General features: G+C 36.8%; 1 protein-coding gene across 5 annotated transcripts in view; it reads right to left on the bottom strand.

Annotated features, from left to right (window-relative positions):
* The window catches only part of SNX13 (sorting nexin 13), a 63,070-nt gene that overhangs the window by 29,642 nt on the left and 16,947 nt on the right, over positions 1–16,481 (bottom strand). For 2 of the 5 annotated variants that reach the window (XM_026044853.1, XM_026044860.1), the window contains exons 2-9: positions 14,387–14,499; positions 9,512–9,614; positions 6,317–6,406; positions 5,787–5,908; positions 3,773–3,894; positions 3,530–3,631; positions 2,991–3,079; positions 2,543–2,626 (exon numbers count right to left, since the gene is read on the bottom strand). In XM_026044853.1, coding sequence (XP_025900638.1) covers positions 2,543–2,626; positions 2,991–3,079; positions 3,530–3,631; positions 3,773–3,894; positions 5,787–5,908; positions 6,317–6,394 — 597 coding nt within the window. In that variant the 5' untranslated portion in view covers positions 6,395–6,406; positions 9,512–9,614; positions 14,387–14,499. Of the gene's footprint in view, positions 1–2,542; positions 2,627–2,990; positions 3,080–3,529; positions 3,632–3,772; positions 3,895–5,786; positions 5,909–6,316; positions 6,407–9,511; positions 9,615–14,386; positions 14,500–16,481 lie in introns of those variants that run through there. The other 3 variants (XM_026044830.1, XM_026044844.1, XM_026044838.1) reach the window with 2 other exon arrangements.

Here is a 16,481-nt window from a genome sequence, read left to right on the forward strand (position 1 = left end):
CCCTCTAGCAGGCTGTGTCAAGTCTTGGGAAACACACAGAGGAAAGGAAATCCTACTGTCTTCTTGCTATGCCTAGATAACACAGAGGAAGGAGGCACTCAGCTTATGACAGAGACACATAACAAATAAAACCCAGGCTCAGAAGAAGGCAGCGAGCAGTCCTGACCACCGGAACTGAGTGCAGCAGAAAGCATGACCTGGGGGGAGGTCTGGCAAGGCAACAAGAGCCAGARAAACTGGGGTGTTTGGGCAAAAATACTGGAAATTCTGGCAAAGGAAGATGGGAAGGTTTGTACAAAGCCCATAAGCACTTAGACAGCTGGATGCTAAGCATTTAAATAGAAGAATGGAAAGTGTGACTGAAATGAAAACTTTAGTAGGAGTGAAATAAAGGTAACATATGGGGTTAAGCAAGGAAAAGATAGAAAGAACTGGGCAAAAAGATCAAGCTTGGTAGTTGGTAGAAGAAATGGATCCCGAAAGAGGAAGCATGCACACAGCCCACCAGTTTTACCCTACGGCTTTCCATTTTCAACCATTCTGCTGCTGAAGTACCTGAGAAGCAGGACATCCTCCTTTCTCTCCAAAGCCCCATAACTTACTACCGCTACCATGCAACTCCTCACTTAACTGGTAAAAGTACTGAAAAAGTTTCAGCTTTGCTAAAGTTTCCTGCAAGGCTGCTGCATATCCCTAATGCAATGGATTTTTAAGATACAGGGCTTAAGGATACAGCACCACAACCTCGGGAAAAAAAAATATCACSTCTGAAACCTTAATTTAGATATCCTTGAAAACAACCTTAAACTACTGCAGTAAATACTATTTTTCAATACTACTGTTGTCCCAGTATTGTCACACAATGAACCTGCTCTCAGAAGGATTTTGTTAGCAAAGAGTATCTGTAAAAGCTCGTCTGGCTGTTGAGATCACCAGCCACTGCCTGTGAATGTAGCACGGGGATTATGTGAAGGTTCAAGCCTCAGCTGCAGAAGGCTGAATTCTGATGCTGCCTTTACCACCCAAAGCAAAACTCAGTGCACCTACGTCTTTCACAAATGCAGCCCCTTGGCTCCAGAGGGGCACTGGGATGAACTGCAAGCTTGCAAGCTGTACAAAGAGTGAACTTCTGAATAAGTTTAGTATTAAAAAAAATTCATAAGATTTCCACCATTTAAAAAGTAATTGGCTTCATTTTAAAAATAGTAAGAGGAGAAACTTTAAGCACCTAAAAATGTCTCTGTGAAATTCACAAGTTTTTACTCCTGATTTTATATTGAAGCTTTACATTTTACTGCCAGGGAATTAGCAAAGTATGTCATGCCTGCAAATATCAAATTAAACTTCTAATTCTCAAGAAGTACATTTTCTGCTTGGAACCTGATTTTATGTCAAAAGGTCCCCTAAGAACCAGAATTTATTTAAATCTAATCTACTTCTGAATTTAATTCCTTCAACAATCTTAATTTCACAAGACTTGCATTACATTTTTGAAAGAATTTATTTTTTTCTTATTTGCATTCCAGCACATTTACCTCCTCATCTCAAAAAAGAATTATGAAAATTAATATTTGGGACACCACCGTGACAACAAAGTTTTACAAAAACTTCAGAACTCTATCTTTGGATGCATCTGGGGGCAGTGCTCAGTAAATAAAGAACGAGGCCAAGTTACAAATAAAGAATTTGCGTAGGAGGAAAAGGGAAACGAAAATTGAAAAGCGGGTACATCTGAGCACCAGTCTAGGTCCCTGTAGAAAAGAAAATGTGCAAACATCTATGCAAAACTGGGCCAGCTGGAGTGGAGGGCATACTGCAAACATAAACCTGTATTTTGTTTCATACTCAAGAATTCTTGAGCTCTGTAAATCCAAGGTGTTTCAGTCTAGTTTGTGAATGTGTGTTCTTGAATGACAGGGTGAAATATGGGARGAAAAGAGCTTGAGTCAGGCTGTTTTGTTTTTCTTTCCTCTCTTTACCCRTAACCTAGAGGGATAAACTATAACAACATTTTAATTCTCATCGCAAATTAGACAATAGTTGTAAATGTCCTATTTATACTGATTTTACTTTATATTATGACTTCAAAGCAGATTTATTTCAAACTGCATTTAGAAAACTATTGACGGAGAGATTTGTTTCTTTCTGCTCAGTCAAGGGTTAAGGGTTACTACATATATCCCTAAAAACTAATATTCCTTCACGGAAGCTAAGTATCTCAACTTGTCATTATGGAGGKTTTTTAAGATTTAAAGTACATGGGGGAAAGGATTGTTAAGAAAATGTCAAGGTTATCACCATACTTCCTCAAGAACTACAGTAAGAARACTTGGTTTTACACTTAGTCGTTCATTTTCCAAAGAACCGCAGAGTACAAATAATACAGATAATATTAAAATATACTTATATATAGACAACAGCTATGAGTTTACTATTTCATCAATAYTTCATCGGTAGAATTTCTACTAGGCTTCCACCTGCATGACTAGAGGGAATATAAGTAAAGTGAATTCTGAAAATATCAAAACACTATAAAMCTTACCATCCATATGACATACTGATTAATATAATCAGGATCACTGAGCTGGTTTATTAATGGAAGAAGAATTCCTCGGGAGAGGATTTCCTAAAAATAAAACAATAAATAAACAGATAGATGAAATGCTATCATATCTTGATATATTTATTCATAAAGCTAACAGAACTTTGGACAACAATTCAAAAATCACAACACAGAGGCTAAATAAAAAGCTCTAAATGTATAACTAAGATATCCTTCAATAGATAAACATCAAACTKCTTTCATATAAACATTTCTGTGCTAAGATATAAAATTATATAGATATAAAATATATAAAATATTTTTCAACTTTGCACTGCATTAATTTAATATTAAATTAGACCAATTTTAGAAACTGAGCATCTCAGACTGAAAGATTTTTATATCATTAATGCAAGGAATTAGYATGAACTTTAGAGTCGGTATTTACCCTGACAAAGTATCGCATGATCTTGTTCTGGAAGTCTCCAGGAGGTAGCAATATATACAATAAAACCTCACACAGATCCCTTAGGAATCCTAGAGAGGGAGAAAAGCAAACAAAAAGTCCCCGAACACAATTTTATATTACATTATTTCACACCTGATATCATAAAAAAAAGATAAATCCCTAAAATGAAATTCAAAGAAACAGGCATATATTTCCTCATRTTTCAAGTCTCACAGCTAATCCTTTCACCTTAATATAATCAGTATTGGTACAAAACTCCAAACCAAACTAAATAATCCACTCCCCATCTCCCTGAAGACATACTTCTGCCTTTGAATTCTTCCAATGAAAAGAGCAGTGGTTACAGATGTATGCACCTCACTGTAATAGTAATGTGCACAAATAASAGGACATGTGTGTACTGCACATAATCATGTCTGGAAAGTCACCTAAGATTTGAGTATATCCCATTTAATTGTTGCTACTACTTCAGCTTAGTCTACAACACCAAATAACCTGACAAGAAAATACTGAGGCACCTTCTTCATCTTTGGGAGAAGTACAGACTAGGTCACGACAGACTTCTTTTTCCATTTCAACTTCAACCTCAAAGAATGTATCTACAAGTTCTTCAGCTTCGTCTGTACCAAACAAAATAAAGAGAAACCTACATCAAGATCAGAAACTTGAGAACAAACTTGAATTATAAAATACGTCTGTAATTCACGCATGTGAGACCTCTATCTACTTGGATGGAAAGTAAGAAATGTTGAAGTCATTACCTTTTAACTGATCACCTTTCTCTGCTATTCTTTGTTGAGCTTTTCTGAAAACTCGAAGATGAGTGCCAAAGTCATCAACAAGTCGAGTAGTGAAATAAGGCTGCCAGTCTGTTTCCTTTGACCTAACGAAAAATGGTGTCCACGAAAATAAATGTTTATGGTTATACAAAGAAAAATTTCAAATTTTTGCAAGCTTCTGTGAAAAATTCTGATATAAATTGTCTAAAAACAACTATAACTAAACTAAATAACTCTCCAGGTCTTTTCCAGCCATATTTTCAATCATTTGGGAAGGGACATAAAATCATTTTCTTTTGAATTTATAGTACAGATACACCCAAAGAAAGCCCATATTTCACTYGACATTACAAGCAACTGGGTATTATAAGCAACTACTTCCACAGCTTGCATGAGACATRGCTAGCATAAATGTCTAAACTGATAACGAACCTAGAGCAGTTTCAGAAAACCGTCACTATTAGACGTACATAAAAATCACTCCATCAGTGGTCTGAGAAAGATGCAGAGCTATACTTGTGATGTCCATGCTTTATAGCCAAAGCAAAAAGGTGCTTTCGAAGTGTCAGTAAGCAASATGTAGGTCCAAACAGGATGGATTTTACTCTCTGCTAAACATCCACTAGGGCATCCTCTCGGCTTTTCTTCTGTCTCAGATATCTACTTTATTACAGGAGAATCCTTGGATAATGTCTCTTTTCTGTGTGTGAATGGCRTAACAGATTGCTGCCTCATTTCCTCTCACCTGCTTTTTCTTCCCTCAAAGAGAGTAATAATGAAATCTGAAAAGAGGGAAGCCTAATCCAAAGGTGGTAAGCAAAGGTGGAGTTGCGTTGAAGTAGAGCTGAACAAAAACCTCCGTAGTCAGGATTCCCCCATCCACACGGCCAACAAAGCACTAGGTGGCAGCCTCACCCAATCCCTGCAAACGAGCAGCGCAACCCCCCACTCTGTCCTATTCCCCATCTCCAGAAATTCCAGGATAAATGAGATTAGAAATTACAGAACTGATCTAGGAATGTGACTGCTATATCAAACTACAGTCTATTTATAAATAAAGGGGATCAACTTCTCTCAATAATTGCAAACAATTGCAGTAACTTTGTGAGACTGACTTCATTTCTAGAGGCAGAAACTAATTTCTCACACTAGAAAAATAAATAAATAAATAAATAAATAAAACACCACCAGAGTTGTTCATAACTCGATCTGGTTAGACACAAAACCAGCACTTTATGCAGCCTGTCCAATTAAATAATTTCAAAGCAAAGACAGAAACACTGGAGTTGAACAGCCAGGTGCACTTCATGCCAGCACAGGTTTGTTTTTGGTAATGCACTGGCATACATTTGTTCAGCCTCATTTTCAGTATTTTCAACTTCCTGTTTCCTAGGAAATCCATTATTTCACAGCCAACAAGATTTCATAAACATTGGGTTTTTTTGCTGGCATTAAACTCAGCTCTCCAGCTTTGACCCTTCTTGCCATAAGAAAGGCACAAACGTATTTTCAGTACGTCAGCATCAGGACCGGGCAGCACCTCTGAAGCTGCTGAGCAGTGTTCCACGTTTCAGTGACTCACAGCCTCTGCTCGGCCAGATGGGATCAGTAGCCCCAGGAGGATGAATGCTGGAAACTGTTACTTTATAAATACGTATGGGATATAATGACATGGGGCTACCTAGATCAACTCATTAGCCATAGTAAAGGAGATGTAGAATTTCACAGACATGGTCACGATCTTGCTCCTTCTTCATTAACCACCCACAGAAGGACCTGGACAATAAAACCTCCCTTCATTCCTTATGGGATCCAAACAAACAAACAAACCCACCCCTCAGTTCTCTCATATTATGATCTTAAAATATTACATGATCTTTCTGTAAATTTGAGTGAATTATGTAAACCAATACATTTAAATTATCGATCTGTTACAGCATAATCCAGTCATGTCTCCGCTTTGCAAGTGTATTGAAGAAAATACAAATAAACTCACCTGGCAGAAAACTGAACAAGTGCATACTGAAGTGCCTTCCTGATTTCCAGAAGAAATGATTCATCGTCACTTAGTGTATAATACCAATACTGGACATAGTCTCTCAGGGAAAACTGGATTACCTGATCATTGTAAAGGGGGATGGATGTGGGAAAGAGCAAGCGTGAACAGAATACTACGTGACAAGAGACCAAATAGCTTTTATGTCTCAAAATAGAGTAGTAGCCTTGTTTAAAGCTTCATATAGCAAATAACACATTCTTATTCAGAATGAAATAGGAAATGAAACTTCACAATTCATATATATAGACCAGTATGGGAAAAAAATAGTTTTCAGTATATTCACCACTGCTCTGCCTAGACAGTAATACACAGAAAGCAGACTAAATTTTTCTCCCATATCCTGGTATATCCTTCAATTTTCTTCGCTTCCCATACTCGACTGTGTGACTATTTCCCAGCCTCAATCTGACTCAGAACCACTTAGGTAACACTAGCACCTAATACTTGTGAAAATAAATAATTCTTACCTGTTGCAAAGGTTCATCAATTATATTGGCACCTGTCAGTCTTCTGTCAATCTTAATAGGTCTGGCTTCACGTCTCATTTCTTCTATGCACTTGAAAGAAATGAGGAATTTTAACTTTGCAGGTTTAGAATACTTGCATATTCACAGTAACAAGTTTGTACTACTACATTTTGCTTAAGAATATATTTTTTGCAGTACATCAGATGTAACCTCTATACTTGTTCAGTATATAGCAAACAATGATGAGGAACTAATCTGAAAAACTACTTCTTCCTTCCTGTAAAGAAGGTTTACTAAAACACCAGATTGTACCAGTGTTTTTTGTAAAACCACTGGTAAAACACAAAACTCAAATAACAARGGAAGGGCAGTGGAGGTAAGAGCAGCACAGGAGAGTTTGGAGGTTACAGTTCCACGCTCAACTACAAACTCCCCGTGCTGCCTATAGCTGGTAATTTTTCATTTTGTCTCAGTTTCTTTACCCACCCCAGATTATCATGTATCTCAACATAAAAATTACTTTTTGATACTGTTACCATTTGACAGACAAATGTTCAAAAAGTAATGCCAGGGAGAGGGTACAAACGGAGACAAACTGAAAAGGAACAAACTTTCGCAATGTCACGAAGGGGGCTAAACCAGTTCTTTTGGGCAAACTTAATAGAAACCTGCAATAAATCCGTTTATCTTCCCAGAAATGACCCCAAATAATCTGCACTATAGTCCAAAGATGCTTTGTTCTTTGAAATGGAGAAAAATATTTTGACTATATTGGAAATATATAAGAACTGCCAGAAGCCATCAGTGGAAAGATGATAAACGAAGTATCAGGTGCTTCTGTTCTATACTTCTAAATTTCCTCTAACACAGCATCTCTCACTTAAATCACTTAACGGTGTATCTATGTCCACTGCAGAGAAATCTCAAAGACGGAGAACATCTCCCTTCTGCCTGACCAACTACCCAACCAATTCTGTATCAATTTTTGGTGCTCAGAGTTATAATTGATTACTTTTAAATTCAAGCATTTGAACATTTAACTCAACGTGGAAAACAACCAAGCAAAAGCAACCCACTGTCTTTAGGGAAAAGAAAGCTTCTTATAAGAAATTCACATCATTATATTACCGCTCAGAATAGAGCAACAGAGAGGCATTTAATGATGAGACAAAACAAATGTGGATTTGGGAAGAACCACAACCTATACACTAACCACCCGAGAGAATATTGACTGTTCGGAGACCAGTTAGGGCAACAACAGTTTTAACTTGAAACTGCTTTCATTTTTAAAACTTTTACCTTTCAGTAAAGACAGAACAGTGGAAATTTCACATCAAAATGGTAAAAAGGAACTCGAAGGAAACCTTATTCCATTTGGCTGAGCCTTGGACTCATCACGGCTACCATAAAGTTTAACCAAAACAGCTAACATAATTTTAGTAGAGGGGTAAGAAAGATTGATCTCTACTASAGAATACAAAGATTTTAGTTGGAGAACAGCTTCAAAGAGCATTTGCCAAGACAGTTGAAAATAAGTACTGTTGCACAACAAAACTTAAATCCACATGTGTTAAAAATCCATGAGCAAACTATAAGTCAAAGCACGAAGATTGTGAGGATTACACAAAGACATGTTATCCTATCCTGTTATAAAGCAATCAGAGCACATGTAAATATGGRGCTTAAGAAAGCAATAAAATGTAAAAAAGTGTTTTGGAATTGTAAATCAAGTTCAAAATACCGAAAAAAATTTCCACAACTCTCCTCTTAGAAAACATGAAAGGCACTAGAAGTGTTTCACAATCTACATAATTAAGCACTGAGGACAATGTAGCAACTTATTTTAGCAACTTTYTAAGCCCTCAAACTGAACTTCATGGGTTTTTAATAGGTTAACATTTCTTAAACGGGAAGGACAGCATAACTTCAGGCAATGTGACTGCAAATGTTAATTCTTTGGGGAATCAAGGACTTCAGGTCTCTAAAAGGAGAACAGCCTCCCCTAACAGAACAGAATTATTCATTTGCAGACTTGCCCTTTTGCCGTTGTGGCAAAAACTTCATATTTTTCATGTGGATCAGTAGTTTGGAATACGTCTATCTAAGGCCCAAATTTATCTCCACAGATTCAAAGAAGGCTTATGAACCAGTCACAAAAACTACTTGTGACTAGAAAAAAGCATACTGCTGAATCCCAAATAAATCTTCCTTCAATGGGCTACTGATAAGATCGTTGGAACCCCCCTTCACAGATAACATGCAGTGTTGAGAGCCATGAGATAGATTTGTGACTCCACTGAAGACCTGACAGTTCAGAAGGAAGAAAAGGATGTTTCAGTCATAACAGTTGCAGTGTCATGACATAGCTGACAAAATTTAGTGATTTTCTTTTTTTTCTTTTGAATAGCTCAAACTGATTGGACTGAGATATATCTAAACTTCTGAACTGCAGAGATGCACAAGTTCATAAACCAAGAACTCCACGCAATTCTACCATTTGGATACTAAGAATGTATTCTGTGTCAGAGAGATGCAGATTTATCCAATTAGGAAGCCTGAATTTAGATTCAACCACCAGATGGATGTCTCTGTCATCTTATTTCTTGATTGTTAAAATGAGTGGAAAAGCGGATCTCGCTGTTCCTCTGCATTTATGTGCACATTTCCTTGATTTCTACTTTGTCTTAAAGACAAAGTCTTCCATCTCCTCGAAGTGCTTTAAATCTAGACTGCAGCACCTTTCTGATCATAAAGAAACAGAGCTGGAAAGAATAAAAACTGATGATGGAAGAATCCTAAATAGCGATGACAATCGTGTGAGAACATGCAAGMAGCAGCTGCTATTCGAGCAAGGCAAAAATAACATAAAAACAAACAGTCTAGAAAGTTTAGTAATTTCCTAGCAGATAATATTAACCAGTTACATCTTACTTATTTCTCACAGTGATGCCAGAAACAACAGCTGAAACAATTTTTCTATAAATACCTAAAAAGTTTGTATTTCACAAAAGAAAAATCTTGTTTTGTACCTTCACACATAGCTTTTCACCTCAGAAAGAAGCTCGTCTCAAAATACGAAAGCTGCTTCACATATCTTAGGAAATGGCACATTTCAAAGTCTTACACAGAAAGGGATTTTAAGTTTCAAAGGTAGAAAACTTGATCTAGAAGTTCAAGCCTATAATCTCTTATTACCTTAGGGATCCCAACAGATGTACAGGGAAGAAACGAATGCTCACACTGCTCAAGGTATTTTTCTGAGTTGCTTTTTCCAAATAAAAGAGTAACCACAAAGCCCCTAAAAAGGAAAAAGAGATTAGCTAAAACAACAAAGTCATATTTAATTCCTCTAGAAAATATTTCACACCAAGCTACAGACTGACAGTATATAAGGACTCCCCAAGAAAGGGCGTCTTTCACAGCGCAGTGTGGTACCGTGTCAGTGATTCTGAGCAGCAATCATGAAGTTTCTCACTCCTGTTTTAGGACCAGCACCGATTTATACCACCCAGGAGACCTACACAGTGCAGTCTGTCCTAGAGAGGCTGCTGATGGTAGGAACTTGATATGGGTGCCATCTATTAACACTGGTGCAGTGAAAAAAGAGCACATGCAATACGTTATTCTGCTCGTGTTTTTACACAGATKGCTTTACTTCAGCACTATGAAGTGCTCCCCTTTAGAGATGTGTTCAGCCCGTGACATTGTGGCATAGGACAGAGCAGCCCAGGCCTGGAGGAAACTGATGCAGTGATGGTACCGCTTGCATACACTTACATGGGAAGGAGGAAAAGCTTCTGACATGAAACTTAGGATAACAAGTTGCAAAGTAGAGGGGGAAAAAAAAAGTGTTCCTGCCAGTCCGCCTAAGAAGAGCCAGCCAAAGAAAAGTCTAGAGGACAGCTCAAGTCAAACACAACGTTCGTTAATTCGGTAAATAAATTTGACTTCATGCACTTCTGGACCAGGAATCTTAAAAGCATGTTATATTATAAATGTATGACTTTTACTTATGACTTTTAATTAGGCAGGACTGTTTTGCATTATGATATAACTAAAGCACGAGGGGAAAGGCAAGAGTTATACAAAATTTAACTTGAATGCAACAGGAATCAGAAATGCATAATCAATACACTAGGACTGGAGGACAAAAATGTATACCATAAAGCCATTTGAATAAGAAAGAAATGAAAACCTAAAAGTTGTTGTCTTTTGCCCTCTCCCAACTCTGATGCAATGTAATCAAACTTGCCCTTAAAAAGTTAAGCATGAAAGGCTGAACATGCATAGCTTTTTAAACACACATTGCAAAGTATGGAATTGAACGTGTCCATCTGACCAACAATTGTCAACACAAGAATGCACAAAGCTGTTCTGGGATAGAAAGGCATTAAAATTATACATATATACATATATATACACATATATATAGTAATATAAATTGCTCCCTGATTCATGCTATTCTTACTTAAATGGTTACCAAGGTGTATATACATCCACCAATAAAACCCATCTGAGGATTCCAGCTGCCAAACCAAGAACCATTCTTTCAAGTAAGAGGCTCAGTAGCTCGGGCACTGGAAGATGGTCATTTCTATGCGACTCCAGGACAAAAAGTTTTGGAATAAAATTTCACTTGATACCCAGATTGCCTCAGAGCTCACAGCACCATCTTTACCTGCCATGCTTTCTACAGATGACCGTAAGACAATTAAGGAAGCGGGAAAATAAAAATAACAATAATAGATTTTTTTAAAAAAACTTAATTGCTCAGATGCTCCACCTGCTTCCAGACAGCTTTAAAATCCTAACACTGATTGTGTTATTAACATCATAATTCAGTTTCAGGACAAAAAAAAATGTGCTTAGGTAATTATTCAATATTAGCTTCACTGCACTGAAAATTAATTGAACTGTTAAAAACAGAGCTATTTTAATTTTTTACTTTTTAATAATCTACTACTTGGAAACTTCAGCCTACCTTTAAAGGAATCAGTTTATCAAAGGTAATTTTTGCAGAAGAACAGTTTTAACTTCAGATACACATTAACAAGTTCTGAAAAGAGGACATCCCTTCTCTTTCTTTATTCCAAGGACAGAAGCTTGGGAAGTAACTAGCTATAGATTATCCAGCTGTTTTTCTTTTGTCAAATGATATAAAATGACACATTTGAAGTTAATGACTCATTAAAAAACACAATATCCTATCAAGATAGTTCAAATGTATGCTTGTCTTCTTAGATGCCTGAAAGTAYTTTGGTTTTTAACTAGAAATGTGAGGAGCTTCTGCCTCTACATCGGAAATCAATACATTTTATTCTCTGACTTACTGTCTTGGATGCTTTAGGACAGAACACGTAGCCAGACCACCCAGTATTACTGCTGAATAGTCGTGCCGGAAAGTCCTGATGAGCTACCTAATTGTTAAAGACTAAAGGATATTCAGCCCAGTAAAGACAAATCATTTTAGATGTTTCTCTAAGTGAGTAAAACTGAAAGATATCACAGGATATTTAAATTTATTTTTTTTAAGTTTTTCCAAATACTACTGGAAGTCCACCTTTTCACAGGGACAGATTAACAACAGATAAAAATTTATCATTTTCTCCCCAACTCTGGAAAGTAACAGCCTCAACTGAATTCTTTTGGAAATCAAAAAGCAGCTTCAGAACCAGTCTGCACTGGGCTGGCAATTGGAATCATCAGTGCAGGCAGCCAGTCACACATAGTTGGGACATGAATCAATATTCTTAATTATGATTTTTGAGGCAGAACAAATTCCTCAGAGTGACTGGTTGCCCCCTAAAAATTAAATTCTGCCAATTTAACCAGGAGCCTATGGCCATTGGCTCACAGATTCCTTTCTCTACCTTCTTCCTAATGCCTTTAGAATAAAAATAGGGAAGTACAACAAAAAGAAATATTTAATACATAAAAAAGTGGCAGTAGAAAAAGATTGCATTGATACAGTGATGGCATCACTAGTGTTTCACAACTTACTAGCATGCATTTTAAATATTTAGGTCAATAGTAAGGAAACAACCAAGTGCAGTTCCACATTTGCTCCTGTGCAAGCTGTAAAATGGGACAAAAGGGGCTTCCAGCTATGGAAGTCAGGAAACACGGATACAGGCCACCATTTTTAAGCAAGCATAAAAAGTTAGAAAACGGTTTGCAAATTGGTAAGAATTCAAAATATCAACATAAAATTATAGATTAAAAATCCAGATGCAAAACTGTTACCATGCTCAAGACATGGCTAAGTAAGGAGTTAAGAAAGCTACCATAAACACAAAGTGTTTTTGTTTCCTTAACTTAYATAAATGATGTTGTGAATATGTAATTTCTAATCACAGGTAAAAAATATGCTTTAAAATATTAGCCTGTGTTTGTAAGAGGAACAGAACTAAGCCCTTTGCATAAYGAGGTGGAAAGTAATTCAAAAGGATTTAAGCAGATAAGAATAATTTTGACATAAACCTGTTTGACCTAGTTAGTACTCCTGGCTCTGCATACTGAGTGTTAGAGCTTAACGTACATGTCACACTKCTCAAAAGATTAACAGCATATTCACCGCAGTCTTAGCCAAGAATATGTGTACATTAAACCAAAAGTGTAATAGCATTCTACTGGAAGGGATAAGATTTAATATCTACCTACATAAACAAACACATACAAGAAACACATACAAGGAAGATAGACACAAGGCCTGGTTTAATGGATACTGCCACAAGATGAATTTGGCCTGGAGAAGGTCAGTGCACATGAACTACATCCCATCACGAACCAAAGCAGCAATGAAACACAGTAAGGAGGTAGCAGAGCTGGCCTGAGACAGGCTCGGTTACAAACTGCAGCTGATCTGAGACATTCCCCACGGGAGGCTCCCCTGTCTGTTAGCTTTGACAAGCCAAGCAATTGAAAAATGGAACACAAAGGAAAGTTAAGCATCTAGTTTTTTATGAAATCTCATGTTATTTTTCATACTGCAAACACTAAAAATGTAGTAATACAAAATTTTTAATAGACAAAGGCATTTAATAGACAAAGGCATTTATTTAAAAAATGAGTTTTACTCTAACCAAATCCTAATTATAGTATATTTACTATTGTGAAACCTCAGAATTCCAAAGCTTAATATATTTAAAATATTAGCATATGAGTCTCTACTTCTAAGCACCAAATGCTGTTACATCTTTAAACCTGACATACAAGCACAGGTTGTGCACTACACCCAAAAAGGAGACTAGGATGGTTTTTCAAAGAGAAAAATAAAAATATTAACAGGTAGTCCAATGCCCACTTAGAAGCCAGGCAGCATGTTGAAGAGCCAAGAAACACTACTGTGCTGCAGATAACAGATGTATGTGTGAGACGAAGCAGGACTATCCCACCGACATGTCTGGACTGCCATTAAAAACAAAGTTATGCAAGCTATAAGGCAGAAATTATAATACACAGTGTAATATCTGTATTAAAGATAAAAGCATTTATTTTCTCCCTTCCTTTCTGTAGAGAATACAGCTTAAGGTACAAAATGCCTACAGTTGCTGAGCTGAGTCATCTGCACAAAATGTAGCCATATGTAGACTTGTTTTCACCACCTGAAAAAAAACCCCAACCTATTGGCATTCCTCGTGAGTGAAGTGACATCTAAGTGTTTATCTGATATAGGAACACAAGGTTGTGATAAGGAAAAAGGGTCATAATGATTAGGTAATAAATCGCTGAGGAAAGAACTGACACAGTAACAGAAATAAAATGAAGATAATTTCTTATGTGAGTATTTCTCCTCCTATCACCACATTACAAATAGCTACTCATATTTTTTCCTGAATCAGAAATATTTTTTGTGTTGGCAAAGATACTATAACAAGCACTATTCAACAATAAATTTCAGTTAAATCTGAGATGTCAAAAAAAAAGCCTCAAATATTGGAGATTTGCGAGCATTAAATTTATTTCATGGAACTCATTGCAGATTTTCAGAGCAATTTTTTTTTCACTAACATGCACATTATAGTTCTTCCTTCACAGGAAATTATACTAGAGAGTAAGCTGTATACTTACCCGCCCACAAAGCAGAGGATATAAAACGCAAAGTAAAATATAGCGAAGGGTCCAAATGTTATTAGAAAAAGCACAACGCCAAGGCTTCCCCATCCCCATATGGAAAGACTGGTCTGAAAAAAGAACACAGCGCAGAACAATTAATATTGCATCCATATAGTTTGAAAATTCTCTAGAGTAGTACTTATAATTTCTTAAAATCTTGACACATTTCAGCTAGATAAAAWCAGAAATGTTGTTTGATGAAATAAGCAACATCTTTTCATTAAAGACTGTATTTTTATCAACTGTGTGGGCTAGTAGTCCTGTTTAATCAGCATTTGAGTATTGTTATTAAACTATTAAGTAATCCACCTCTCACTTTGGAGAGATTATTACCCTCTACAGCGTCATTCACTTTTACTCCCTTATCATTTTTGCACTTTTGTGTTTTAAGATCTCTCTATTTCTACGAAATTCTCCCTGCTTGCAAGAAACCGGCAGACGCTGGGGCAGAATGTGCACGCAGCCTCCCTGCGCACAGCCAACTGTGCAACCTGCCACGGCCAAGCGAAGCSCTGTCCGCGGGAGAGCAGGGCAATTCCGAGGCCGGAAAGGGCCCCTCTCTCCCGTCGAGTCGTGCACTCGTCAGCAGCTGCACCACGTATTTTATTCACGCTTGCTTTTCTTTCTTTTTCTTAAAATAACAGAGGGGAGCTTATGCTGATTAAACTAATATATTTAACTACAACAATCAAGAGTGCTGAAATAATTCTCTATTTAACTGCAACTCCATTAAAAGAAAAAAAAATGAAATTTAATATCAAAGAAGAGAATCTGGAAACTTGGAAGAAATATTTCCAAAGCAGGAATTACCAGCTTTGTAGGAAACAGACAGGACTGATACTTGGTGGGGAGAAAAAGGCTGTTCAAAAAGCACTTTGTGCAGCTATAGACAACTGCCAGAGAACCTGTGGTTTTTGGTTTGTTTTAAGATTGTAAATAAGATTAAAATCAGAGAATGGCTGAGGTTGGAAGGGACCTCTAGAGATCATCTAATCCAGTATCTTAAAATAGTAACTTTCAAAGTCTTAGCAAATACTTTTAGGCCCGCAGATGTACTTTTCACCTGTTTCAAGTCACAATGTGAAAAAATATATACTAAAACCTCCCAAAGTCTGAATCTTACATCCAAYTTCAGATTTACCCATTAAAGAAAAAGCTATTCCATTTCTGCCATTCCATTAGACGGAATCCATGTTTCCTTTGTTTAAATCGGGCCTTAAAGTTTGCAATTAGCTTATAAATACACTTATGCATAAGCTTATGGCAGACTATTTCCATAACAAACAAGTTACTCTCATGGGCTTTTTGTTTGCGCACACTTACAATGATCAACTTTTTCTTACCACATATTTGCTCATAAATATGATACATTTCTCTGCCTTTGATTACATTTGCAACTTTAACATTACTCACGACTTTCAGTGTCACTTCCAGAACTTCCTCTGCATGTTAATATCCATTCCCTTCTCCACCCTTCAAAAATTTTCACTACAAAAAGAGCGGTATTTTGAACTGTCCAATAACCCAGGGAAAGGAGCCCATTCTTATCGACACAGAAGAATAGAACAAGTTATCAAAGACCACTGAGAAACATCAGTTCAATCACAAAGAATTTCACATTATTATCCATCCCTCATATCTAAGGAATAAACTAATTCTAGGCTGATGCCTTACATAACTGAGTAGGCAAATCGTCCCCAAGCAAGTAGACTCATCAAAGATACAAACAGAGCAATGAAATTGAGGCCACTGTGCTGATATAGGTTACAATGCAAATAATACATACATCCAGGTTACTCTAAAAAAGCAAAGCCGTGAAGACTGGCCTTGAATGAAGCTGGAGTAGTTCTGGACTTCCACTGCTGCAATGCAGTCAACAAGGATTATATAAATTTAATTCAATCTAGTCTACAGTGCAGTGTGGAAAACATGCTTCAGCCAAGGCCCCAAAGTGTGAAACTGAAGATGACAAGTATTTATAGGCCACTAAAACTGTTCCAGCTCCAACGTTCTCAGCTTTTCTTTTTTTGTTGTCTAATTTACGCCTTTC

This window comes from Nothoprocta perdicaria, unplaced genomic scaffold (assembly GCF_003342845.1).
Source record: "Nothoprocta perdicaria isolate Ctin4 unplaced genomic scaffold, notPer1 scaffold_106, whole genome shotgun sequence".
Lineage (NCBI taxonomy): Eukaryota > Metazoa > Chordata > Aves > Tinamiformes > Tinamidae > Nothoprocta > Nothoprocta perdicaria.